Source organism: Monodelphis domestica, chromosome 5 (assembly GCF_027887165.1).
Source record: "Monodelphis domestica isolate mMonDom1 chromosome 5, mMonDom1.pri, whole genome shotgun sequence".
Classification (NCBI taxonomy): domain Eukaryota; kingdom Metazoa; phylum Chordata; class Mammalia; order Didelphimorphia; family Didelphidae; genus Monodelphis; species Monodelphis domestica.
The window spans coordinates 207,984,970-208,011,190 of NC_077231.1; the positions used below are offsets into that span (position 1 = coordinate 207,984,970).

The following is a 26,221-nucleotide window of genomic DNA, read 5'->3' on the forward strand; positions in this document are numbered from 1 at the left end:
CTATATATTGCTTCCAAGATAAAAAAAAAAAGTGGTAAAGCATTAGGCAATGGAAGTTAAGTGACTTGGCCAGGGTCACAGAGCTGGGAAGTAATTGAGGTCATATTGGAACCCAGGACCTCCCATCTCTAGGACTGGCTCTCATTCTATTGAACCAGCTGGCTCCCTCCTCATTTTTGTCTTTTTATCCTCATTGCTTGGCAGAGTAAGTGCTCAATAAATACTTGTAGATTGATGGTTTTGAACTGAGATCCTCTGACTCCAGAGCCAGCATTCTTTCTACCATACAACTCACTGCCATAAGTACAAGGACACTGAGAGTGTGAAAAGGGGATCCCAAGAGGGGAAATAGGATGGCAAAAGCCTCAAGGTCATGCTTTAGAAGCATTAGTTGAAGAAACAAGGAATGTTTAGCTTTCAGAAGAGAAGATTTGATGCAAGGTGGAACATGAGGGCTCTCTTCAGTCCTCTGAAGGAATGTCTCTTGGAAGAAAAATTAGACTTGTTCTGTTCAGAGGGCACAACAAAGATCAACTTTTTAGAAATTGCCAAAAGGTAAATTTAGGCTTGGTGGGAAAAAAACTTCCTAAGAGAGCTTTCAAAAAGAAAAAGGGGTCACCTCAGCTCACTGGAGATCTTCAAGTGATCAGTTAGTGAAACGAGCAGTTAGGATGTACAAAGAAAGGCAAAAGACAGTCTGTCGGTTCTCAAGGATCTCATGGTCTAATGGGGGTACAGTTAGTACTACAGATTGCCCCTGAGGTCCCTTCCATATTAATATACACAAATGGAAGAGAGTAATCAAAGCAAAGTAAGGCTAATCAAAAATTGGATCTTAAAGGGGACAAATCTTGATTCCAGTCTTGAAAGACGTAATGCATGTGCAATTGGCAAAAAAACAAGTTGGGGGGCAGCTAGGTGATTCAAGGGATTGAGAGCCAATTTCAGAAATGGGAAGTCCTGTATTTACTAGGAAATTATATTTTTAACTAAATGTATCAAAAGAATGTTTCTATAGAAAAAGAGTAGAAGAGTGATTTTGAGAAGAGATGAGAAGAGAAAGAGAGACAGAGAACGTAATTAGGGGAAGTAGAATTTTGTGGAAGGCTTTGAATGCTTAGCTTAAAGTTTTGCTTTTTTAACAATGCAAACTTCTGAAGGTTCTGGCATAGAAGAGATCATGATGGATACAGTATAGTTAGCAAGTGTGATCAAAATTGATTGGACAAAGGACTTGGGGAGGAGGGTAAAGATGAGGGTAAAGTATATGTAATTTAGTTACTGACAGCCAGTTGAGAGACTTTCTGTGAGTCTAAGTGGAAATGACTCATGAGAATCCAAACAGGAGGTTAGGTTTTGCACATTTCCTTCGTGAAACAAACATTTTGAAACAGTCAGCAATAAGAGTGAATAAAAAATTGATGATCCCTGTTTGAACCATTTAATTTGCAGTCCAAGATATTTCTTAACCTATGCCGAGAGCAATATAAAATCATGTCACAGTTTGGCCCCAAGCTACTGCTGAACTTATAATCCCCTGACAGTGGATCATGTCCTTTTCTAGGAAAACCAAAAGGGTCACTGCCAGTTCAAGCCAGAATCAAATATAAGAAATATCAGGATGTATGAACTTTAATGTAGACTTTAGACACGACAAAATAGACTGATGGTACTAATGGCTTTCTGAATTTTCTGTCTTCGTGACAAAGCTTGTCCTGGCTAATCATTCGATCTCCAAGGTATAGTCAAAGCAAAATACCATTGTGGACTAGAACAAGGAATAAAGTTCATGGATGATGCTGGAAACAGGAGAGCAAGAAAGGAACAATCACTATGCATCAGCTGGACCAAGTGAGAAGAAATTAACAAGCTTTGGCAAATTAAGAGGCTAAAAACCTATCCCTGATGTGTCTGGTATAATCTGTGATACCATGATTCTGCACAGGGCAAAATCCAGAGAGATGACACAAGAATAAGTGTGTTGCAAGTTCTTGCTTGAGTCTTAACTACATTACTAGGACCAAAAGTAAAGAAGGTGATTTTATTCTTACTATCTGTTTCATATAGGTTTTGTGTGTGTGTGTGTGTGTGTGTGTGTGTGTGTGAAGAATAGACCGGTTTAAAACATTTTAGAGATAACTCTTTGAGAGATAACATTTTACTAAGGCATCTTTAAAAAAATCCTTTACCTTCTGTCTTAGACTCAATACTGTGTATTGGTTCCAAGGCAGAAGAGTGGTAAGGTCTAGACAGACAATGGGGGTCAAGTGACTTGCCCAGGGGTCACACAGCTAGGAAGTGTCTGAGGCTAGAATTGAACCTAGGACCTCCCATCTCTAGACCTGCCTCTCAATGTACTGAGCTGCCCTGCTGCCCCCACTAAAGCATCTTTAAAGTCCATAGTTTGATCATTAGCTTAAAAATGTCACTTTGGGAAAGATAAACCAACTCTAAAGCCCCTATTAAAAATATAAGTTCTGTTAAGATATGGACCAGATTTTCTAAAAATTATGCCCCAATTGGGATCACAGATTAAGCCTGACACATCAGGGATAGGAATATAACTAGGTTTTTAGCCTCTTAATTTGCCAAAGCTTGTTGATTTCTTCTCACTTGGTTCAGCTGATGTATAGTGATTGTTCCTTTCTTGTTCTCCTACTTATGTGTCCTACTATGGGTAATAAATGTTGACTAAACTGTTTTGATTTTAATTGAGAAGGAAAGCAAATAGTGTTGGTGATTTTTATTCTCAAAATTGTGTCATTGATGTATTTCAGAATAGCCTATCAGAGAAATGATGATGATGAAGAAGAGGCTGCTAGGGAACGTCGCCGCAGAGCCCGGCAGGAGAGGCTCCGTCAAAGGGAAGAGGAGGAGTCTTTAGGGCAAGTGACCGAAAAGGTGGAGGTTAATGCCCAGAACAGGTAAAGCATCCTTCACTATGTGGAGCCCTTATAAAACCTGCTAGTGTGCCCATCGAGTCAGATTTGTTTGCAACAAAGCATGCAACATTTTCAGGATTTTGAATTCCAGAATGACCACTGAATCATCTGTTTTTCAATCAAGCTAACTTCTTGAGATTATCTTGATGCACTTGAGCTCATTTATTGTGTTATGCAATTTTATTTGGTCATAGAAACTTTAACAACCCCCCTCTCCAACACACGCACACACATACACACACACACACCATGCGTGTGCGTGCACACACACACACAAATACACACACACTCAATGAACTATTTTGGTTTTCTTTAATTTTAGTATTTTCACCAAATATACATGATAGACTAAATAAACTTTATCTAATTTCTGTAGGATATTTATCTACTCAGTCTATGTAAATATTTCTATTTTCAATTAAGCATTGCCTTTTAGATATCATTACTTTTATTGTAATAGTATTACCCATCCATAAATGAAAATATGAACAAATTTCTCAAATAGCTAAGAATGGTGAACGTCTTTTTTCTTTGGAGAGATTACCCTTTTTATTTTTACAAAATGCAGAGACATCATCAAGGCACAGAGTCTTATTTAAATTAATAAATAATTGTTCTTTCCTAAAAAAGCTGTAATTTATTTGCCAAGGGTTATTTAGTATTATGTTACATGCATATACATGTTACATGTATATTAATCCCTAGTGTAGCACAGCTAAATCAGGAATGCTTAACTCTGCACTTCATAAAAACACCAGAGAAGTATTTTTACTACAGAAATAGAGGGAGGAGGTTAGGGAAATTTTGCTTATTATCCCTATGCAATAGGAAAACAGTAAAACAACTGGGGGAGGAGGGAGAGAAAGTTACATTTTCCATTTAAACGATCAGATTGATACATAATATAGTATCCATGCAAAATTGTATTTTTAAATGGTTTGTTATACTTTGAAAGTTTCCAAAATAGAAAGTTCCAAACCCTTTGAAATGTCTAAGGGGAAACATAAGAGGGAAAAGGAAGGAGATATGCTTTTAGAGAAACCCTTTTGATGCTACTGGCAGTCCTGATAAATTTATTGTATTTTAAAGAGTCATATCTCTAACTTCAAAGTCTAAAGGGAGTTGAGAAGACTGCTTAGCCAGGTGAAAAGAAATAAGGATCATCTATTTCTACTAAAATTCTTGGTATTCCAGTTAAGCAGACTCTAATTGGGAGATGATTGTCATGGGCTTTCCAATAGAAAGGCTACAATCAGGCTCAGGGTAGCAAAATTCTTTTTCCTCTCTTTTCTGTTTTGCCATTAGAAAGGACAAGATTTTTTTTTTTAAGACAGCTTGAAGGGTAAACAAAAAAAAAAGCCAATCAGTATCTAGTGAAAGAAAATACAATAGTCAAAAGGAAGATATGCCATGAATGCCTATCAGGGCAGAACTAGAGGTGGATGTGACACCTCTTTCTTATAACACAGCTGATAAGTAGTAACTTTGGCATATGTTAAGTCCAGCAGAGGCTGAAGGAAGTCAAAAGTTTTCATGCCATAGTTGCTCTCAAGACTGGAAGGCTAAAATGCTAAAAGGCTTTGGACTCTGTAGAGTAAATCAAAATATGTTGCTACTCAGTGTTTAAAGTTAAGATGGGATTTAAAACATTTTAAGTTAAGTAGCAGGATGGCTAGATGTTCTTTCTTTAAATCTTCCTCCAAATCATAATTCAGTTGCTATTCATCTTTTATCAGGTTGAGTTATCCAACTGACAACATTGCTTCAATAGAATACTCTTTTTGTAAAACACACACACACACACACACACACACACACATATCAATATACAAGTTTGTATATATTTCTGAGACCAGATTTGAAGTCAGGACCTCTCCACTCCAGAACTGGCATTCTATCCACTATGTCATCTAGCTACCTCTCTCTAAAACACTTTATAAAATTTAAAGTGCAATGGATTTTTATCCTCTTTTCTTAGTCCACAAATCAGTCTGTACACCACCCCCTGCCTCTTTCTAATTATATAGATTTTTAAAATACAATTGAGATCCAGGACAATCCCAAGGAACTTATGAGAAAGAATGCTATCCACATAAAGGGAAAGAACTATGGGAGTAGAAGCACAGAAGAAATGCATGTGATTAATCACTTGTTTATATGCGTATATGATTTGGGATTTTGGTTTTAAAAGACCTATTACAAAAATGAATAATATGGAAATGGATTTGGAGTGATAACACATATATAACCCAATATTGGGTTTCAGCTCTGGGAAGGGAGAAGGAAGAAGGGAGGGAGACAACATGAATCATGCAACCATAGAAAAATATTTAAAAAAAAAAATTTAAAGAAACCTAAAAATAAAAATACAATTGAGTTTCAACAAACATTTTTTGATATACAATACCATAGTAAGTACCATTATTAAAGTCAAGCTGTATACAGTTTCAAAAGAGTGAACACTATCTATAAAATGCATGTATCATTTAGGAAATTTAATCTTTACATTTCTAATGGATAGATAATGTTTGGTAGCACTGAGTTCAGGGAGTTTTTTAGATCTAGCATTTCTATGCCTTTTATTATTGTTTTCAAGTTTTTTAGTCAAAGATAGTAAACTTGAAGCTTAAACAGTTCACTTTTGGTTGAAATCATAAAATCTGGAGGAGTTTCTGAATTTGGCAAGCCACCATTTTGCAATTCTAGCCATAGTTCTTGATATCACATAGCTATTTAGTTCCTGCTCACAAAGACCAGTATCCTTACCTCAAGGCAATATTCTGAGTTCTGTAGTCAGAGCTATCCTCTCATCAAAAACCCAAAAGGGGACCCTTTTAACTTTATGCTCTGACCCTTGATGTTGGAAGGAGCTAAGGGATATTCATGACATAGTTTGTTGTCTTAGAGCATTTTTCCTTTTATTTGATTTCCTGCAAACCTTTGCTCACAAAAATGTTGATTTACTTAAAGTAGTTGTCAAACATTCTGACACCTGGTAGGGGTCCCAGAATGCTCCAGCATTTGCTACATTAACTTCAATTCAACTTAACAAGTATTTAATTAAGCACCTACTCCCAACCTGGCCCTGTACTAGGCACTAGGAATACAAAAATAAAACAGTCCTTGCCCTCAAGGAACTTATAGTTTCTACTAATATATACTATTACCCTGCTGAAAAATGGGAATGGGAATGTTAATATGCTTTTTCCTTAAATATTACCAATCCACATCCCCAGATTATAAGGAAGTTCTAGGGAAAATTGGTACCATCCTAGATGCACAGTACCATACTAGAAGGCCACATATCACCCTGAACATCCATGGAGACAGTGGCTCAAAAGGTTCTTAAATCAGTCTATCAAATAAGTAAAATTAAAAAATTAATTGGAATGCCATTTCTCTACCCTGCCCCCCATGTTCTGCAGTGTGGGTGATGAAGAAACTAAAACTTCCACCACATCCACCACATCAAATACCCAAGTTGAAGAAGGTGATGATGCTGCATTCTTGGAGCGTTTGGCACGTCGGGAAGAGCGACGCCAAAAGCGCCTTCAGGAAGCTTTGGAGCGCCAGAAGGAGTTTGATCCAACAATAACAGATGAAAGTTTGTCACTAACCAACAGGAGAGCTCAAAATGATGCAGCAGAGAATGAGACTTCAGAAAAGGAAGAGAAAAGTGAAATCCGCCGTGAAAGATACCAAGTAGAGGAAACTGAAACAGTCACCAAATCCTACCAGAAGAATGACTGGAGGGAACCTGAAGAAGACAAGAAAGAAGAAAAAAAGAAGGAAGAGGAGGAAGAGAAGCCCAAGCAGAGAATCATAGAGGAAAATCAGGTAGAGGCTATGGTGGAAAAGAAAACAGAAACCCAAGAGGAAGAGGTAGTAATACAATTGAAAAATGGTCAGATCTATGCTGAGGAGCCGAAACTAGAGGAAAATAGAACAGATAGAGATGAGGTGACAGGTAATGAAAAAGCAGAGGAACAAGACAAGGCTGAGGCAGAGAAGCTGAGGTTGGAGGCAGAGGCAGAGAAGTTGAGGTTGGAGGCAGAGGCAGAGAAGTTGAGGTTGGAGGCAGAGGCAGAGAAGTTGAAGTTAGAGGCTGAACAAGAACGGAAAGCTGAAGAAGAGAGAATGAGAATTGAAGCAGAGGAAAGAGAGGCAGCCCAAGAAAAGGAAAGGAAGGAGGCAGAGGAAAGGGAAAGGATTAAAGAGAAAGAGAGACAAGCAGCAGAGGCAAGGGAACAGGCAAAAGCAGAGGAGAAACGTGCAGCTGAAGCTGAAGCAAAAGCTAAGCTAGAAGAGCAAATAATTAAAAAACAGTTAGAAGAAAAAAAAGATAAAACATCAGAAAAACAGATAAAGGGGGGAAAAGGAGAAGAGAAAATACAAGAAAAAAAGGTAAATGAAAAGAAAGTGCAAGATAACAAACTTCAGCCAGCTGTCCTAAAGACTCAGGTACAGTAAACATTTTGCACCAAGTGTGTATTGCCTGTGACTTGTGAGAAATGGAATGCACATCAAATCTAGGACTGGGCCATGTCTATATAATACCACCAATATGATTGTTTGGGAAATCGATTCATTTTTTTTCTCTAGTCATTATAATAGATAAACAAGTTATGAGTTAATCACTGAATGGCTGACCCGATTTAGACATGAATAATCCAAATAACTTGGAACATCTATAGAGAGATAATTGCTTAGAACTCAGCCATTATGACTGCTGGAAAAAAATGAATTAACTTAAAAGAAGTCATTTTGGTGGTACTGTGTAAATTCATTTGTTTCTGCTTCTTTACTAATTCTTTGGAAAATTAACTTTCTTCAGTCCTCACTAAATAATTTTAATTATCAAGTTCTATAACACTTATAATGGGTCTACATGAGTCAAGAGTTTCTAAATACTGGGTCTCAAGTATTCTCCCCTTGTTCTTGGGGCTTGAGGAAATTCTGAAAATAACTGTAAGACAGGAACCTAATGGCATGATTTACAATTTTTAAAAATCCTCATCCCCACAGCAAAAGCAACCAGTTTGAAATATAGCTGGTAGCAAAGGCAAAAAATTAATCCATTAACTAATGAACAAAGAATAAATAAGATGAAGCAAATTTTGAAATTGGGACATTTCTATGAACCTGAAATGAATGCCAAAGCATTGATTCAACATCATGTAGACCCATCCTTAGAGATTTAAAGTAGCCTTGTAGAAAGTCTATAAACATAACTGGCTAGTAAGATGTATATAGATGCACGCACACATACATATATGTGTGTATATGTATATATTATATATGAGTGTGTGTATGTGTGTGTGTAACTAGCTTGGGTAGACTGAGCTTTGATGATATCTGGTGGAAGTAGATGGAAAGTATTCATTTCCTCTTGGAAGTGCCTACATTGCCCATGCCTCACCTCCTGAAGTTCAGAGTACAATTGCTCCTGTCCATTACTCCCAGTGTCCCAATACTGTGGTTCTTTTCCCCTGGGGCTTGCCATCCAGGGTCTTTGATGGACAGGATTTCTTCTTCTGGCAGGACTTCTTAGGTTGCAATACTGTCCTTTGGGTTTTTCTGTTTCCCACCCACCCCAGGACCAGTTTTGCTTAATTAATGGCTCAAGATATAAATCATTTATGCGAAGAGGAAAGAGGGTTGATGAAAACCATCAGAGAGCTGCTAAATTCTTAGGCTTAATCTACAAGGCTACCTTAAAATAGTCCCTGCCCAAGCATGTTTATTCCAAAAATGTTCTCTACCTAGAGAATTTTTTGTCACAACCACTGCTTTACCACGGAGGTTATTCATGCCTTGACCTTCACTGGGATTATGTGAGCATGGTGCTACGCCAAGGGATCTGTGGGGGAAATATCACCAAGCCACATAAGGTCGACCAGAACCCACAGGAAGGATCATGTCATGCTGGTCCTCCATGAGAGATTCAGGATGGGAAGAGATGAACACATGTCTTGCGATATTACACTTGAATGGGTCTTGTCATGGTTGTTGTCACCAAAGCAGAGTGTGATCACAGAGGCAGCCAAAAAAAATATTGCTCGGGCACATGCCACAGGGCCTGAACACCATTACAGGGGGCAGGGTTTACTGTAAAATGAATGAACCTGACATCCTTAAAAATGATTAAGGGAGAAGAAAAGGGGGTCAAAGTGGAAGTTAAAAGAGAAAAATCCCAGGAAGACAAACCTACCTTCAAAAAAGAGGAGGTAAATATTATCTAAGAAATAACTAGGTCACAATGCTAAAGATGTCTAATTCAAGACACAGAGGTCCCAGGACATTTAGTTCCCATTTTCTCTATTTCCCTTCCTATCTTTCCCCCACTGTACTATGTGCCCTTCTTCAAGCTATCCTGCTTTCCTTCTAATCATGAAAATATTTCTAATCCCCTTAACCAATTTAGCTGATTTTGACTAATGGCTCAGCTTCTAAAAGAAAAATGGTCCCCCATGCTTATCAGTAGAAAACTTGATGAGCTGAAGATAATGATTTGGGATTTTCAAATGAAAAGCTTAGCAAAATGTCCTGCATTGCATTTCCATGGTACACATAGCAGCTGGTGCCAGGTTGTTTTACTGTATGGTAAGTAAATGAGATTGCCAGTGGTCTGTCTTACTTCTATGAATATTGTGCTCTTGAGCTTTGAACAATGGCAGTTATTAAGTTAGAAAGTCTTGCTCAATGTCCTTATAGCTAAAGTTAAAACTTGGGCAGGTACAAGGCCCAATATGAAAGAATTATATAGAATATGAAAGAGATTAAATTAGGGTGATCCAAAGTAGGAAAAAATTGAGTCGTGTAGCTCTTGGGCTTCTAAGGTGAGTTGTAGCCAAGAAGAAGTAAATTGCCTTCTATATTATTGTTCTGCAATATAGTAGCCCCTTCAAGACAGGATTGATATACAGATGTAACTCAAATAAAGAAAAACTTGGTTGTTTTCCAAGTATAAATATGAATATCCAAATGCACTGGACAGAAAAATTGTTTATTTACTAGATAATCACAAAAGAGTTCCTTCTAGTGGCATTTAAAGTTTCATTTCTTTTTAGTTCCAAAGAGAATCTCCAAAAGAGAAGCTAGGTAGCTTATAATTTTAAAATAAATTAAAAAGGAATTTAGCAACTACTCAGAACAATTCCCATATATGAGAACCTTGAAAAAACAAAGTTTCTCAGATGTGGAGATGAGAAAGGAGTGCATTCTGGGGATGGGTAACTGCAAATTCATGGAAGTGGGCAATGAAGGATCAAGTCCAGAGTATAGCTCATAGCTCAGTTCATCTACAATGCAAAGTTCATGAAATGAAGCAATAAGAAAGAAAGTGTAGTGAGGGATGGACTTCAGAGAGACTTAAATGCCAGGTTAAGCATTTCCTATTTTATTCTATTGCTCCATTTGAGAGCCCCTGAAAGTTACTGAGTGGAACAGAAAGTCAGACCTGGGTCTGAGGAAGATTGTTGTGTCCTTTATGCAAAAGAGAGAGAGTGTGTAAGCAAAAAGTGCAATTAGGAGATTATTATAGTGGTCCAAGCAGGAAGCAATGAGGCATGAACTAAAGTGGCAGTTATAGGAGAGATGAAGAGTTATGGGTGTAAAATCAATAAGACTGGACAGCTGATTGGATATAAGAGCCAACAGTCAAGGATAATTCTGGCTTACTTACTAGCATGGGTAACTAAGAGGATGAAGATTGAGGGAAATTCCCATATTTGGGAGTGTATAATGTGAGATGCTCACAAAACATCCAAAAGAAGTGCTCCTAGCTGGCAATTGAGAACTCTCCAGGAGTTTAGGAGAGCTCCATGGTGCCATCTGCATAGAGATGGTAACTGAAGCTATGTTTGTTGATTCGATCTCTTGAGAAAGCAGAGGGAGAAAGAAAGGGGAAGCCCTACCTTGAGACACAGAGACTTGTCTGAGTCAGTGAGAGTTCCATTGTACTTTGCCCTAGTTGAACAATTAGAGATCACTGTGGTTCAGTTCTAGATGCCATGTTTTTAGAAAGGACGTTGGTAAGCTAGAAAACATACCCAAAAGGGCAAACACGTCAGTAAAGAGCTTCAAAAACCTGAGATAGTCTGAATATTTATAGTAGTCACCTGGAGATGTTGAACCTGATGAATAGAAAGCTAAGGATCACATGATAGCATAGCTGTCTTCCAATACTTGAGGAGTTATGATGTGCAAAAGGGATCAGACCTCCTGCTTAGTCTCAAGGTTCAGAACTAGGAAAAAATTATGAAAGTTGTAAAGGGTCAAATTTAGGCTCAATATTGGGAAGAATTCCTGATAATTAGAGCTATTCGAAAGTGAAACAAGGTGCCTGAGGAGGTAACAGTTTTTCCTTCACTAAAGGTCTTCAAGCAAAGGGGTGGATGACTGACCACACAGGATATTTTGTAGCAAAAACTTTTTGGTCAACTATGGACTGGACTGAATGGCTTCTGAGATCCCTTCTAAGTCTTAAGAATCAGTGGAACTGTTTTCCTATTTCTTTTTTACTTTGTTAAAGTTCTCCTACTCCTATCCTATGTCTTTTATTTCTAGCTTCTAAGTTTACATCAAATTTTCCAGTGATTCTTCCTGAACTAAGACTATCCTGGGTTTTCTTGAGCTTTTTGTTGTTCAATTATGTCTGGTTCTTTGTTACCCCATTTGGGGTTTTATTGGCAGAAATACTGGAGTGCTGTGCCATTTCCTTCTCCAGCTCATTTGACAAATGAGGAAACTGATGCAAAAGTGGTTAAGTGACTTGTCCAGGGTCACACAGCTAGGAAGTGACTGAGGCCAAATTTGAACACAGGAAGATGAGACTTCCTGACTTCAGGTGTAGAACTCTTATCTTCTATATCACCTACTTTTCCTTTTACATGAGTCATTTCTCTTTAAGTATGAAGACCTAAGTTTTCTCCATTGCCTAGAAATTAGGAATTGGAATCAGGAAGTTCAGGATTTTTGTTGTTTACAAATGATCATTAAGATCACTTTGAAAATACCATGATCCATAATCAGCTTGACCCCATTCTGGTATGGAAACATGAATGAGAGCAGATTTGCTGAAGTAATTGAAACTTCAGCCCTTCCCATTTGCTTATTGGGCATTATTTTTTTTAAGTAAGTATGCTGGTATAGACATTCATCATTTGAACTATTAACCCACCACACCCATGGGTCAGCCCACAGCTACAGGAAGGGAGTATTTGAAACCTACATGGATTTTTACCCAAATTATATGAGGCCAAATCTTGCCAGCTGAGTAAGCTGCCTTTTATTCAGTAAGCAATGGTAACTCTGGGTCCGTTTGAATTCTATTTCTTGTAAAAGAACAATAATTTTCCTCACCATATCAAAATAGCATAAAAGAATGATCATTTCTCCCAAAGGGCCTCCGAAGTACATTGGCTTGAGCTTATTCTCCCATAGAATCTTGTTCATTAGTCTTCTTAAAATAAAATTCAAAGAATCTATGGTATGATTTTATATTTATTTCCAAAGAATGATGTTTGAGTAAAACTAAACTAGAAAGTTTTCATTGACATTTAAGTTCAGTTTTCCATAGATAGCACAAGCATCCCATCTACCAGACCCTATGCCAAAAAGGGATGGACTTGAGAAAAAAGGAGGAAAAAAAGGACTCTTCTGTTAAGAATTTGTTATTTTTCAAGTGCTATTTTAAACTTGATTTTGGCAAGTCAACTAGATAATGAATTTTGAGGGAATGTCGCTGACCACAAAACAGGAGAATTAAGTTAAAGAATATTTCTCTGTTCCTTACTCCTTTTGACCTATGGAGATGACTCAGCATTTCGTTCATGGGTACCACTGAAAATGAGACCCCTGAGTTTTCATTCTCAGACTTCTCTGAAAGAGGATCAAATTAGTTCAAAGTCCAGCCTACTGTTTCTGGAGTTTCTTCCCACTGAAGTCAACTAGATGGCATAAGAACTGGAGTCTCAGCTCCTTTTCCTGCCTAAAAAGCATCTGCCATATAGTTTTTTTTTTACCAGATTAGGATAGTCAATAAGAATCCAGATCAGATCAAGCAGTGAAATCTATAACATCCTTAGATTTCTTTATAGACTTTTCCCTACAGAAAATAGTTCAGAAGCAAGTGGAAGTTCATAGATTGAGAGAACATTTAAATTAGAGAAGATCTTAGACAATAATCCAAATTCATTTTTTCATTTTACAGATGAAAAAACAGAGAAAATAAATGACATTTGGTGATTTGGTCATTGGTAATTTGGTTAGTTAATAATATAGGATTAGAATCTAGATCTCCTTACCCTCAGGGGTTATCAGTGTGCAAGAGCCTAGATTTTGACCTTAGATTGAAAAAGAAGCAACATGACAGTGTCCCTCCAGAACCCAACAAAAAAGAGGAAAACAAACAAAAGAAGATTGGGAAATCATTAGAAAAGAGAGAAATGTACTCTTCCTTTAAGTAGGGAAATATATAAGTATATATGCACATATATAGAACCAATATATAAAATATAAAAGTAAAAATAGATGTATAAGAGAAGTAAGTTTAAAGGACATATTATCCAAAATGATAGATAAAAAGAGATGGAATATATAAGCTATATGGAAAAATGAGTCTGAAGATTTCATTTCTAAGCTCCCATCATACTACTTGAGAGTTGTATAGTATCTAGAATATCCGCTGCCATATACCTTAGTTTTCACACTGGAAATAATAATATAAAAACCCTCAGTCTCACATGGAGTTTATGATGATGAGTGAACTACTACAGGAGAAATAAATTTAACTCCTTCACCAAAGGATGGGCAATATTATTGTTTCTATTGTCTTGAATTTGTGTAGCACATTTTATCTGAAATCTTACACCTTCATCAAATCTGCTAGAAATATCACTTAAGGCAGTGCTAGGTGGGCTCAGTGGATTGAGAGCCAGGACAAGAGATGTGAGTTCCTGGGTTTCAATTTGGCCTCAGACACTTCCTAGCTGTGTGACCCTGAGCAAGTCACTTGACTCCCATTGTCTAGTCTTTACAGTTCTTCTGCCTTGGAACCAATACATAGTGTTGATTCTAAGACAGAAGGTAAGGGTTTAAAAAAATTTTTTTAAAGATATCACTTAAGTATGAGGTAGATCATATGAAAATGAAAATCATATGAAATAGTAAAGCCAATATCTTCCCTTCGGTCCTCACTTCTCCATTTCCTTCTCTGACCCATACATACTCTATTCATCTTTTAGGAGCTAGTCAACCTAGCCAATAGAGTCCTCCTTTTATTTTCTGCTCTGTTTTCTGTCTGCCTGAAGTGAGAGAACCTTTTTTGGTCATCCTGACCAAAGTCAAATCCAATTTTTGCTGTTATCTCTTCCTAATAACATACTGTTTCATAGATCAAAGAAGAAAAGACCATCAAGGACAAGGGGCCCAAAGAGGACATTAAAAGCAATTGGGATCGCAAGAAAGGGTTTCCAGAAGTCAAATCTCAGAATGGAGAACTTACAACTCATAAACTTAAACACACGGAGAATACTTTCAGGTAAGAAACAGAGATTACTTAATAGTGTCTTCTAATTATAACTCTAGAAGGAATGAAATTAATTTTTTGTGTTAAATAGGAACTAGTCTCATTAGTTTAGAACAAGAGTTCTTAACCTTTTTTTTTTTTTGCCATGAACTCCTTTGGTACTTTGTTGAAGCTGATGGATTCATTCTCAGGATAATTTTTTTTAAATATATAAAACAAAATACAAAATATTGCAAAGGAAATTATATTGAAAAGTTATAAAAATAATTTTTAAAATTCATGAGCATTCCCCTGAAATTTCTCCATTTTGGGAGTTCATGGTCCCCATGTTAAGAACCTCTGCTTTATAGTAACATCTCTATTTCCAAATATAAAACCCCAGAAATAAGGTAAATAAGCTCTTGGGAAATTTTTGTTATGAGATGGCTCTCTGACGTCTTCTCAAAGGTGAAGCCAGAGAATAGAACAGTCCTTGCTCTCAGTGAATTTTCATTCTGTTGAAGAAGACTACACATACGTATAGAAATATATGCAGAATAAATACAGCATAGTTTTGAGTGGGCAAGTACAGTTGAAAGAATTAGGAAAGGTTCCATCTAGAAGGAAGTAAGGGATTCTGGTACAAATTCCAGAGACAAGAGATGGAATACCAAGTGTGAAGAAGCTCACACAGCAAGGAGCTCAATTTGGCTGAACCATAGAGGGCAAGAAAAGAAGTACTATTTAATGAGACTACAAAAGTAAGTTGAGGCCAGGTTGTGAATGGCTTTTAAAGACAGAGGAGTTAATGTTTTATCTCAGAGGTAATAGGGAACTCCTGGAGTAGGGGGATGACATGGTCAGACCTTTGCTTAAGAAAAATGCAGTCACATCTCAAAATGAAATTAAGTTGACTTTTTTGTACTTATTTTAGTAAATCCATTCTTGGTTTTCCACCCACCTCATCTACTTCTACTTATGTATTATTATTATTTTTAATCCTTTACCTTCTGTCTTAAAATTGATACTAAGAATCCATTCCAAGGCAGAAGAGCAGTAAGGGCTGGGTAATTGGAGTTAAGTGATTTGCCCAAGGTCACACAGTTAGGAAGTATCTGAGGCTAGATTTGTTCTCTCATCTTCAGGCCTGTCTTTCTGTGCTCTGAACTACCCATCTTCCCCCATTTGTGTACTATTGAGTGGTTCTAAAAGAAGTCATGTGACTATACTGACCAGGTCCACTACAAATTCATATTAGGTAATTTCAACTGAGACCTTGCTGCAGCATAGCAACTCTTCTGCCTCTCCCTAACTGATTCTTCTTTTCTCCATGTTTGTCCAAACCTTCTTGTCTCCTTATCTCCTACAGAGGATCCCCCACATACACTTCCTCAACTGAGATTCTTGCCTTACTTCACCAAAAATAACAGTCATTCTCTGAAGCTTTCCTCTACTCCTCCCTTCCCCATCTAGCAATTCATCTCACCATACCTTGACATTATCCCCCACCCTCTATTCCTTTACTCCAATCTCTAATGAAGGGGAAAGGAAGAGAAAAAGAGGAAAGGAATAAGAATTTATGGAGCACTTATCTGCCAGGTACTATATTAAGCATTTTACAAATATTATCTCATTTAGGTTGAAAGTGGCCTTTCTTATCAAGGTCAACTCCACTATATATACACCTTGATTCCCTCCTCTTCCAGCTTCTCAAGTAGATGATTTCTGCTATCATCCCTCTCTAATTTTCAAACTCTTCTAATCTATTTGTTTCTTCTGTGCTGCCTATAAATATGTTCCTGTGTCCCCCATCTTGAAAAATTATAAAAACCCTCACTAGAACCCAATATACTTGCTAACTATTATCCTACCTTCCTCCTCTTTTTCTCAGTCAAATTCCTTGGGGAAAAGCTAACTAAATTCAATTTCTCCACTTTTCCTTTTACTCTCTTAACATCCTGAAAGTCTATCTTCTGACCTCATGACTCAACTGAAACTACTCTCAACAAAATTAGCAATGATCTCTTAATTGCTGAATCTGTTTTTTCCTCTTCCATTGTAGAAAAAATCTCTTTGTTTTTTAATTCTGTATTATTCATTTTGAGAAGTAAATAATCTTATAAAACCAAAACCCCAAAACATATACCCAGATAAATAAATGATAAATCATATATTTCCATCTGTATTCCTATAGTGAAAGTTCTTTCTCTGGAGGTAGATAGCATTCTTTGTCATAAGTTCCTCAGCATTGTCCTGGATCGTTGTATGGCTATTAGTAGCAAAGTCTATCACATTTGATCATTCCACCATATTTCAATTATGGTGTATAATGTTCTTCTGCTTCTGCTTATTTCTCTCTGCATTAGTTCATGGAGGTTTTTTCAGCTCTTTCTGAAATCATCCTGTTCATCATTCCTTACAGCACAATAGTATTTCATCCCCATCATATACCACAATTTGTTCAGCCATTCCCTAATTGAAGGACATCTTTTTAGTTTCCAAATTTTGCCACCACAAAAGAGCTGCTATGAATATTTTTATACAAACATGTCCTTTCCCATTTTTTTTAACGCATTGGGATACAGACTTAGTAGTGGTATTACTGGATCAAAAAGTATGCCTTCTTTTATAAGCCTTTTGGGCATAATTCCAAATTGCCCTCTAGAATGGTTGGATCAGTTTACAACTTCACCAGCAATGCATTAGTGTCCCAATTTTGCCACATTCCTTCCAACATTTATCATTTTCCTTTACTGTCATATTGGTCAATCTGATAGGTGTCAGATAGTACCTCAGAATTGTTTCATTTTGCATTTTTTTCTAGTCAGGAGGGATTTAGAACATTTTTAATATGATTATTTATAGTTTTGATTTCTTCATCTGAAAACTGCCTATTTGTAGTCTTTGACCATTTACCAATTGGAGAATGACTTGAATTCTTATAAATTTGACTTAGTTCTTTATATGTCTAAGAGATGAGACCTTTATCAGATAAATTTATTATAATTTTTTTCCTAGTTTCTTGTTTCCCTTCTAATCTTGGTTGTATTGGTATTGTTTGTACAAAACCTTTTTTAATTTAATGTAATCAAAGTTATTCATTTTAGATCTTGCAATGTTCTCTATATCTTGTTTGGTCATAAATTCTTCCCTTCTCCATAGACCTGAAAGGTAAACTATTCTATGTTCCCCTAATTTACTTACAATATCACTCTTCATGTTTAAATCACATGCCCATTTTGACCTTATCTTGGTATAGGGTGTGAGATATTGATCTAAACCCAATCTTTGCCATATTGTTTTCCAATTTTCCCATCAGTTTTTGTCAAATAGTGAGTTCTTGTCCCAAAAGCTGGGATCTTTGGGTTTATCAAACACTAGAATGCTTGAGGTCATTTACCCCAAGTCTATTCCATTGATCCACCCTTCTTTCTCTTAGTGAGTACCATATTGTTTTGATAATTACTGCTTTATAGTACAGTTTAAGATCTGGTTCTGCTAGACCACCATCCATCACTTTTTTTTTCATTAGTTCCCTTGATATTTTTAACCTTTTGTTCTTCCAGATGAATTTTGTTATTATTTTTTGTGGTTCTATAAGAGTTTTGATAGTTTGATTGGTATGACACTGAATAAGTAAACTTAGGTAGGAATCATTTTTATTATAATAGCTCAGCTGACCCATGAGAAATTAATGCTTTTCCAATTGTTTAGTTCTAATTTTATTTGTATGAAAAGTGTTTTGTAATTGTGTCCATATATTTCTTGCATTTGTCATGGCAAATAAATTCCTAAGGATTTTATATTGTCTAGAATGATTTTAAATGAAGTTTCTCTTTCAAATTCTTGCTGCCATTTTGTTGGAAATATATGGAAGTGCTGATGACTTGTGTGGGTTTACTTTGTATCCTGCAACTTTGCGGTTGCTGAATCTTTTAAACCTCTTCTCAGTCTTCATTCTTCTTGATCTCTCTGAGACACTTCACCCTACTTGTCCTGCTCTTGTCCTAGATACTCTTTCCTAGATATAGACCAATATATTACACCATTTACCAAGATATGATCAAAATGGCTACATGACCTATACATAAAGGAAGATATCATAAGCAAATTAGAATAGGGAACATATTACCTATCAAATTTATAGATAGGAGAAAAATTGTAAATCAATAAGATAGAAAGCATTGTGAGATATAAATTGGATAATTCTGAATACATTAAATTAAAAAGGGGGTTGTACAAATAAAACTAATGTAGCCAAGATTAGAAGGAAAGCAGTAAGTTGGGGGGAAATTTTATAGCCAATTTCTTGGACAGAGGTCTTTATCTAAAATAGAAAAATTTGTCAAATATATAAGAATGTGAGTCATCCCCCAACTGATAAATGGTCAAAAGATATGGATGAGTTAGATGAAGAAATAAAGGTATAAATAACAATATGAAAAAATGCTCTAAATCATTATTAGCAAAGTGCAAAACAAAGCAACTCTAGGTTTTTACGATACTGCATTCTTCCAGGTCTCCTCAGAAGAACACCCTGCCTGCTTTTTCTCAGTCTTCACGTCATATCCACTCACTTCAGATGTTTCCCCTTGGCTCTGTCCTGAGCCCATTTTTCTATTCTCTCTATATGCACTCTCTGGATGATCTCATCAGGAGGTAGAGAAGAGTGGGTACCTGAGGCAGGAAGAATGCATTGCTAGAAATCATGCTCTGACCAAAAAGTAAAAATTAATAGTGAGTGGAAGGAGGGATTGGAAGCAGGTTGGATACTAGAAGCCAAGATATGAGCTGTCAGAGGCAAGAAAATAATATTTCTTAATTTTTCAAAATATATTCTGTATGTATAAACAATGTTTATGAGAAACAGGTGGAAAAGTTTCTGTTGGTTGGAAGTTAATTTAGCCAATAGTCAGCAAACTGCTCAATGACTTCAGAGGAAGAATTAGGTAAGATTGACCCTTCTGGAGAAACAGGAAATCATTAAACAGCCCACATCCTAAGAAAGGAGTCAGCAGGATGTCAATAGCTGAATAAGGGAATCCGTGTTTCCAGCTCCTTCCCTTCAATGGATGGAAAAGTTACAAGGAACAGAAGACAAAGAAAATCCTCATTATCTTATTCATGAGTAGAAAAAGAGTCTGACCAGAAACAGAGAAAAGAGGCATTTTTACAGAACATAGTGCCCTGATTTGAGAGTCAGAAGACCCCTGAGCTAGTTTCACCATCTATAAAAGAAAGGGTTCCCAAGATCCCTTCTATCTCTAGATCCATGATTCCATGATCCATCTCCATATGAGAGCAAGGGCAACTGAAAGAAGAGAGGGGCACTGATCTCAATTTTCTGATGTCTGGAAAGGTTTAGCCTATAGTCTTTAACTTCTAAAAAGGCTGAGCACCATCTAGTGGTAACACAGATCCCTTTAGCCAGGAAAGGAACTTGTCTTGATACAATTCTTGAGTGGTCAAACCACTACTACCACTAGGAATGGTGGGAGAAACCATCAGGCAAGAGATTAATCTTTCTTGGTATGGTTAAAGAAGCCCTTATAGACTGATTAAATCCTAAAACAGAGATATTTCTAACCAGGAAGAAGTTATCTTGAATTCAAAATGGTAGAAGTAAAAGGGGGTAGAAATAGAAAAATATATCCTCAAAATATCAGATACCCTTGGGAATTCAAAATATTCAGAACTATTTCATCATCCAGAAATGATGGGATAACATCAGACCTGAGATTTCACTGACACAGGGAATTCACAGTAAGGTATGATGCAAATTGCACCCATTCAATTTATTGTCTTAGAGAGTTACTTGGGGCATTAGAGGTAAAGTGCCTTGCCCAGGGTCACACAGGTAGTGAATGGCAGTAGTGGGAATTGAAGCCAGGGCTTCTTGGCTCTGAGACCTTCTCTATAATTACTATCCCTTGTTGCCTTGAGAATATATCTATACATATATGTACATATATATATCAACAGAGATTACTTTCAAATATTACTCTATTTCTAAGAAAACTGCACCATGTTGCCTCATCTGTATTGGATGGGGACATGTGTATATGCCTTATGTAAATGAAGTTTTATGGCATAGGTCCCACAGATATATAGATATATACACATAGAAATAGAAAGAGAAAGGTATTTTAAACTGATCCATGCTTCCATATTGTAATGTTCTAATAATCCCTCTTACTACATGTCTAGAAATGCTATTCCATCATCTATTTGGAATAAATGATGCTTTTGTCCCCGTTGATGCATGTCTGATGAGGCCAACTGTGTGCAAACTGAGTCAGGAATTCACACAAAAATATCCTGTTTCTAAGAGAGCTGAGTATTAACGAACAAACAGCTATATAGTAGCCCAATGTCTGGGTTGCCTTTTTTTCCCCTCATTCAAAATCCTTACTTTCTGTCCTGAGAATAACTCTAAGACAGAAGGGTAAGGGCTAGGCAAATAGAGTTAAGTGACTTGCCCATGATCACATTGCTAGGAAGTGTCTGAGGCCAGATTTGCCTCCTATCCCTAGACTTGGTTCTCTATCCACTGAGCCAACTAGTTTCCCTTGCCTATGCCCTTTAGTGACACTGCTAGGAATTTCAGTTCAAGGAGAAGGAGAGCCTAATAGAGACATTTCTTTAAATAGATGGGATTTGACTGTGTTCATCAAATCAAACTGAGCAGGCAGCTACCTCATCTGCCTCTGTGCAGAGCTTGCTGATGTTATCACATGTAAGAATTTCCTTCTGGTTTTCCCTACAGCCGAAGTGGTGGGAAAGGGATCATGGACACTAAGGAAGCTGAGGCAGCATCCCAAGTTGAGGCTGGCAAGAGACTGGAGGAGCTGCGCCGCCGCAGAGGAGAGACAGAGAGTGAGGAGTTTGAGAAGCTGAAGCAAAAGCAGCAGGAGGCTGCCTTAGAGCTTGAAGAGTTGAAGAAGAAGAGGGAAGAGCGCCGGAAGGTTCTGGAGGAAGAAGAGCAGCGGAAGAAGCAAGAAGAGGCAGAGAGAAAAGCCAGAGAGGAGGTAATGATGGAGGAAGAGAAGAGGGTTAGTATAAAGTAGAGCCTGCAGCTTGGGCTACAGTAGCCCAGTAGGTAAATAGCACCAGAATTCTGTCACTATTTCATTCTGCAAAGAGCTTTAAATGTTTATTTAAGGGGAAAGAACCAGTGAACAGCTGGAAACTGACCAACCAGCTACTTGACATCTAAAAGACAATGATCACAGGTAAGGCAACTCTGAAACCCATAGTCCAAATGAAGCTCTCTTTTCCCTTAATTTAGGCTCTCCCTCAAAAGCCAGAGAGCTTCTTCCTTTCTTTTTTGCTCTCTTTTTTCCTTTTCTCTTTCTTCTGCTCCCATTTTACTCCTCCCTATCTCCAACCATTAGCTATCTATAAATTGGGAATCAAAATATATTTTAAAGCATTGTTCTATTTATTCAATAAAGCTTTAAAAAATTCTCTCAACCCTTACCTTCTGTCTTAGAACCAACACTAAGTATCAGTTCCAATAGGGTTTAAGTGACTTACTTTCCCAGGGTCACACAACTAGGAAGTATCTGAGGCCACATTTAAACCCAAGACTTCCAGTTTCCAGTCCTGGATCTCTATCCCCTGAACCACCTAGCTGCTCCTTCAATAAAGTTTTAAACCTTTATCCTGTTCTTAATTTTGAAATTAAGTAATTCAAACTTTTAATATCTATTATTAAAAATTTTTAATATTTCTATTAAAAAACACAACAAATTTTTAAAAAATGTTTTTTGGTTGTGTGGTTATATGTTTGACTCCATCCAATCCAATGGTCTCAAAACCAAAAACTGTTCTTTGCCCCATCTAATGTAAATCTCCTCTCATTAACTAATACCAGAGCATGTAAATCATGTAGTAAGGACTAAGTCATCCAGGGTCAGAAGAGCCCTAAACTCTTTTATATGTTTACCATACCTTTTTAAATTACCTAACCATTTCATTCTCTCCCAAAAACCAACTGCCATGTAGATCAATTCAGATTTGAATTTGAAATTCTGCAGGATTCCAAAAATTAGCCTCTAAACCAATATTCTTAGCCACAGAATTTTGCTTTCCATTTTTATAAGCCAAGACTGACTATTTGTAGGAAATTGGGTACTGTTCTGGAAAGGAAAGAAGGTTTACTGTTCACCACCATAAAACATGAGCCAAAATATATGATGTTTTTATAATGTAGTTCTCTGTATGAGTATATTAATCATATATACCCCTTCCCATGTTACAGAAGTATGCTAATGAAGGTAAGCTAATATAAAGACTACAGGACCCACTTAGGAAAGAAAAATGGTAAACCATAGTATTAAAGTTTATCCAACAACAAGCAACCAATCTATATTTTATAGGCATCCAATATGTGTGCAATACTATACTGGTTCCTATGAAAAAGGCAAAAATCTGTGTTTGCTCAAAAGGCTTACAAGTCTAGGGATGCTATGGAAATAAGACTAACACAGGGAACAAGAGCAAATAATGACAAATCTAATCAGGAGCTTAATTATATGGAATTTGGGACACTGAGGTAAAAGCAGTGAGATTTAATGTAATATGATAAAGATAAAGAATTACATAAGAATTACGTGGAGAAAACTTGATTTAGGAACAGTTCATTCAATTCAGCAAACATTAGCATCTATTATGATTAATATCCTGGAGACACAAAAGAGAAAATTGAAGCATCCTTCCCCTCAAGGAGCTTATATACCATGCAACACAGGCATAGATAAATTAATACAAGGTAATTGGGAGAAGGGGAGAGTATTTTTAAAAGAGCAGGAAGAATCAGAGAAAAGATCTAGGAGTTTTATTTGACCATGAACCTAAGCACATCTATATCTCACAGAGATATTGTAAGAGTAAAAGGACATAGGATATATAGAGAATTCTTATCAAGCCTTAAAGAGCCATGCTAATTATTCTAATTACTATGACTAATAATAGAATATTGACAATCACAATGTGATGCAATGCCAGGAAAGCTAATGTCATCATAGGAGGAATTAGTAGAAATATGGTATCCAGGCCTTGGAAATAGAAGTCCTATGGTACCTTATGCTATCCTGACCATATCTGATGAATTATACTCAATTACAAGCACTATATTTCAATATGACATTCATAAACACCAAAAGAAGACAGAGAAGATGATAATAATCACAGGGTTTGACTAGATCACAGTTCCTCCTCTGAGTCTGGAAACCAATTGAAAGTACTTGAGGTGGAGAAATATAAGGGCTACCTTCAAATAATTAAATAATTGTTACATGTAAAAGATGGATTTGGTCTTAATTGCTCCAGAAGGCAGAAGTAGGAATAATAGGAAAGTATAGTAAGATTAGAGTTCTGAGTAAGAACCCTTATTCAAATAATAACTAGCTGTGTGACCTTGGGCAAGTCATCCAAATTCTCTAAGCTTCAGTACCCTCATTTATAAAATGAGGATAGTAATTCTTAAATTATATGCCATGTGAAGTTGTTTTGCAGAAAGCACATTATTAAAGTACTGTAAGTTATTATATTATTGCCAATAATGGAATATATAAGGAAGTAAAATTGAGTTCAATATAAAGAAAAACTATCTTAAAATTAATGCCCATTGCTGGAAGTATTTAAGCTGGGATGAGATAATTACCAGCCAGGGATTATGCAGAAGGGTGAGAAAGGAGATGAGACCACCTCCAGGTACCTTTATCAAAAGGATTCTTTGATTCCAGAAGTATTATAAAAGTATATCAGAGAAAAGGGAGGTAAGTTAGGACTTGTAAGGGGTAGATTTTAGGGTTGAGACTGATATATTCAGTCTCAACTGAATTAGTTGGTTTATTTATTTGAATTTATTTATTTATTTGGTTTTATTTATTTGAATTTAGTTGGTTGCCAGAGATTTAAATTCTAATTCCCAGTGAAATACTCAAGTCAGAATGGAATTTGTGGTAGTTTATTCACAATGGAAGGAAGAAATTAAGAACAAGAGAGAGAGAGAGAGAGAGAGAGAGAGAGAGAGAGAGAGAGAGAGAGAGAGAGAGAGAGAGAGAGAGAGAGAGAGAGAGAGAGAGAGAGAGAGAGAGAGAGAGAGAGAGAGAGAGAGAGAGAGAGAGAGAGAGAGAGAGAGAGAGAGAGAGAGGAAAAGGGAATTGAACTGCTCCAGCCCAGGCTGAGTCAGGCAGGAGTTCAGAGGCCTCAGCCAAGGAGTCTCTCCAAAAGCCAAGGGAAAGGAAGTCAGACTTATCACTCACCACCCTAAAAGGAAAGCAGTCTGAGGTCTCATGCTAAGCTCCTCCAAGATCAAGTTCCAGGGCCAAGTCTGCCAAGCCTTTTCTCACAGGGAGTGATGTGAAATATAATGGCAGTTCTTTACACCACTTCCTGTGTCTCACATGTACCAATGGTAACTTAAGCTTGGCTTAGGACTGCCCAGGGGGTCAGTCAGTTGTTTCTGATTTGTCACTTGTTAGCACATGCCGGTCATAGGCCTTCCTCTCCCACACCCAATCCTTAAGTAGGGGTGTATATATTCCTGGTTGCTAGAATTCTAAAGACTAAGCAGGGTGGAGTAAAACTAAAATTCATAATCCCCCCTGATGATGATTGGGGGACTAGTCTCCCCAACTGATCACTAAACATAATCATCTTGTACCTCTAAAATCTTCTAACTGCAAGTGCATACAAAATTTTATCTTTTAAGAGGAAACTACAATAGTTAGAGATAAGAGGGAAATAGAAGAGAGAGAGACAGCAAAACCATATTTTGCTGGGCACATTGACAAAAAACAATTAGGGGACAGTCCCCTTTTGGCATAAGAGTGTACATTCAAAATAAATGTTCAATCAACCTTCAGTTCAATCAACTATACCCCAAAGTTCACTCTGGATCCTCTGGTGCAGCTTGTGGTCTGTGGAGGCATCTTCATGGTGTCTTCTCCAAATAGTTCACTTTCTGGATTCAGAGAGGTAGCATGTTTCTTAACCTAAAATTACTCTCAAAAGGAATTTAAACTTTGCAATTTAAAATAATAATTATACAGTCTAGAGTAGATAAGAAAAAAATAATGGAGGAGGTGGGTCATTTTTTTTACCACTGGCATTGAAAAACACCAAGTAACATACAAATCAAGAGGTAAATGCTTCCCTTATACTCTATGTCTCTAACAAGGCAGAACTAAACAAAGCAGAATAGAAACAAAGAAAAGTTTCTTTGGATTAAGTCTTAAGGAAAGACATTGTAGGCAGTGGAGAACATGAAAGAAGTTAGAAAGGCAATAGATTATGGGAATTTAAACATTTCTAATATTCCCAATTTATGACAGATTTTGCATAAATGACTTGTTCTGATAATGTCAAAAAATTTGGATAGATGAATTAATAACCTTGAATAATTTAGAAATTATAATTCTGGAAGTAGCAAGAGGGGGAACAATCTGGACTTGTGGTTTCACTTATGTAGCTTCCACTGAGGAAACTCCTTCTCCCAGTGCTAAACAACAGCCTGCAATTTGTAGCCTTCAGAGTATGAACCACTGAAAGATTAAGTGATTTTCCTGCAATCACATAACTAGTATGTGTGATATGGAAAATTCAAACTCTGGCCTCCCTGACACCCAAGCTGACCCTTTATCCAATATTCAATCATGAGGTCTCCCATTAGAAAATATAAAATCTTACATTTGAAGAGCAATTCACTAATCACATTTACATATATTGTCTCATTTTGCCCTTTTAACAATCTTATAAGGTA

General features: G+C 36.8%; 1 protein-coding gene across 10 annotated transcripts in view; it reads left to right on the plus strand.

Moving 5' to 3' along the window:
- Window positions 1–26,221, plus strand: part of CALD1 (caldesmon 1) — a 260,493-nt gene that overhangs the window by 211,030 nt on the left and 23,242 nt on the right. For 5 of the 10 annotated variants that reach the window (XM_007504345.3, XM_001367358.5, XM_007504348.3 and 2 more), the window contains 5 exons: window positions 2,778–2,924; window positions 6,368–7,403; window positions 9,092–9,169; window positions 14,339–14,484; window positions 21,218–21,479. In XM_007504345.3, the coding sequence (XP_007504407.2) occupies window positions 2,778–2,924; window positions 6,368–7,403; window positions 9,092–9,169; window positions 14,339–14,484; window positions 21,218–21,479 (1,669 nt within the window). The remainder of the gene's footprint in view (window positions 1–2,777; window positions 2,925–6,367; window positions 7,404–9,091; window positions 9,170–14,338; window positions 14,485–21,217; window positions 21,480–26,221) is intronic. The other 5 variants (XM_007504351.3, XM_016426169.2, XM_056799727.1 and 2 more) reach the window with 1 other exon arrangement.